General features: G+C 33.9%; 1 protein-coding gene across 1 annotated transcript; it reads left to right on the top strand.

The window, feature by feature from the left end:
- Positions 1-208: 208 nt before the first annotated feature.
- LOC126874276 (nuclear RNA export factor 1-like) lies at positions 209-2,246 on the top strand. The gene is made up of 2 exons (XM_050636097.1): positions 209-370; positions 466-2,246. Exon 2 carries the CDS (start codon positions 565-567, stop codon positions 2,137-2,139), a length of 1,575 nt encoding a protein of 524 aa, XP_050492054.1. The 5' UTR covers positions 209-370; positions 466-564; the 3' UTR covers positions 2,140-2,246.
- Positions 2,247-2,770: the final 524 nt, after the last annotated feature.

Raw genomic sequence — 2,770 nt, 5'->3', positions numbered from 1 at the left:
TTATGACAGGCTTAACGGCAACTTATGGAAGTTTCTTACGTTCACAACGATATACAGAAATACTTATAAAAAGATTTTGTAAACTGTGGAAAATTTGTAAGGTTAATATGTAGTACGAAAGTAACAATTACGATATTTGACTGAAACAGTGGCAGGCATTTTAAACGGCTGAATTTATCGATAACCAGTAAGTGATCCTTCCTCAACTTCTTTCTTACTACTCCAGCCAGCAGATGTCGATGTACAACACCTACTGTCAACGTACAATGATGCAATATAAATTATCAACAATATTTAATAATATTAGTAATGAATATTTTTGAAACAAAAATAAATTTATCTTCTTTTCCATGGATATCGCTGAAAAAGGGTAATGTAATTCGGATCCTTATTATACGTACGATGTAATTTTGCATTAAAAAATCTAACCTAACGATATAAAGAATAAAAATTTTTCCTTTTCAGGAACATGTAATTTTCTTGGTATAAAATTAGAAAAATTTCCAAAGACTCTATATCGATAAATATTTACTTAGAACATGTGGATGAATATATAATACAGAAATGCAACGAACAAGTTTGCCAATTGTGCCAATGCAACTGGATTCCTCCATTGCTATTAAAATAAGCATGGGGGGATCTATGTTCCAAGAAAGGACATTAATGGGTCGTTCAGATGTGTGGCACAAAGTTAAAATTCTGAAAGGAACTCAATACAGCAAAGAAAATGTATTGAAAGCCATATTGAGTGCTATCGAACCAGCAGAATTGATCCCTGTTAAGTACCAAGCCAGTGGAGAAGATACCTTTTTTTTGGCACGTAATTGTGCTCATGCTCTGGACAAGCTATGCAAGACTAACTTAGTAATTAAAAATCCAGATGGAGATCCACTGATCTTGATTGTAACTTTAGGATTTGCATCCATTCAAGATCTGAAACTCAATATTCAGCCATTGATCGTAACTGCTTTGACTAAGATGTACAATTCTAATAGAAAAACTTTAGACTTGTCAGAGTTTCATAAAGACTCTGAAATGTCTAACACCGTATATTGTCCTTTATCTCAACAGAGAACTTTTTGTCATGTTTTAAAATTAACAAAGACTTCAATTGCCAAGGTAGAGCACCTGAATCTTCAAAAAAACGAACTGTTCAACCTGACTCCTATAGAAACTTGTGGTTTGACATCCATAAAGTATCTGGATTTAAGGTACAATAACTTTATATCTATGGAAGCACTCGCTCCTTTAAAAAATCTGTGTATACTGAAGTTATGGTTAGATGGAAATCCTCTCTGTGAAAATTATTCTACTTCTAAACAGTACATAGACTCTGCTATGAAATACTGTCCCAATTTGTTTCAATTGGATGGAGTTTACATTAGAACATCTGGCCTACCACTCACGTATACTAATTACTTTAGAAATGAATCTAGGGAAGGGTTAGTCACCAAATTCGTCAACCACTTTTTCGCTCTGTACGATCAGAGGGATAGAACAGTCCTGAGGGGATTATATTGTAAAAATGCGTTTTATTCCATGAGCTTGGCGATTCCAGCAGCTGTGGCTCATAAACGGAACCTCGTTCAATTTACAGCGAGTAGAAATTTATTAAAAAATGTAGATTCAAATAAGAAACGGCAACAGCATCTTTATTACGGACAAGATAATATTTTAGTTGGTCTAAAGAGATTACCACGATCCTATCACGATAGAAATTCTTTTGTATTAGATATAATGTATGACAATGGCAAATGCTTAGCAATCTCCGTTTGCGGATTATTGAGGACCATTAGCACCACATCGCAAATTTTATGGTTCAACAGAACGTTCATTATTCAAGCTGGTCCTGATCACGAATACAATATTATAAATGATCAGTACCTAATAGATTCTACTATACAAGAAATTCCGCCAAGTAGTATAGAAGGAAGATTTCACGACGACGTCGTTCCATCGTGCTTTAGTGTAAGCGAGAAAGAAGAGTTACTAGCCAAATTTGTAGAAACGACCAGGTTAAACACCGATTGGTGTCAGACTTATTTAGAAGAAGCTAAGTGGGACATAAGAAAAGCAATTTCTAATTTTATGAAGGACTATAAATCTTCCGCCGTTCCTAACGAAGCATTTCAAACATAATATTGTTTGATATATAACAACGAAACTGTAAATATTATGAGGCAAAATATATGTCTTGTAGGATTTTTATTTTTGCAATAAAGAGTATTTCCTTCCAATTCGTCATATTTTCTGTTATATACACTAAATTTTAATAATTATTGTTTACTAATGCTCGCAATTATCTACATTCTGTCTCGTTAGATTGAATCTGCGTTCAGTAGATGGCTCCACAATGTGAGTTGCGAACGATACAAAATACAAATGCATTAATAATTTCAAGAGAAATTTTATTTGCAATAAATCATTCTCAATTAAGCACGCTATTTTTATTCCTACAGATATACCTAAAACTTACGTAATTCGAAGCATTTCCATTAATTAAGAAACATCCACGAAAATAGGTCCTACTAAAACCATCAATTAGTTCCAGAGCTATAATGAGAAATGGAACGGCTTCGATAAAAACGAGATATCCTTGACAGAAAAGGACTTTTTCTTTCCCAAGTAGCTTTATGGTAGAATAAATCCAACACCATTATATCAATGAGCATGTCGTGATGTTACTCCTCTGGCATTTAGACAGAGGATGCTCACTGACTTCATCGAAAGGTTATACATTCAAGGATTACGCCGATTACAGGAGACCCAG

Source organism: Bombus huntii, chromosome 16 (assembly GCF_024542735.1).
Source record: "Bombus huntii isolate Logan2020A chromosome 16, iyBomHunt1.1, whole genome shotgun sequence".
Lineage (NCBI taxonomy): Eukaryota > Metazoa > Arthropoda > Insecta > Hymenoptera > Apidae > Bombus > Bombus huntii.
Note: the sequence above shows the minus strand (reverse complement) of the source record. Positions and strands in the feature narration are given on the sequence as shown.

Coding starts and splice junctions, on each gene's coding strand:
- LOC126874276 (XM_050636097.1), top strand. CDS start 565: ATGCAACGAACAAGTTTGCCAATTGTGCCAATGCAACTGGATTCCTCC.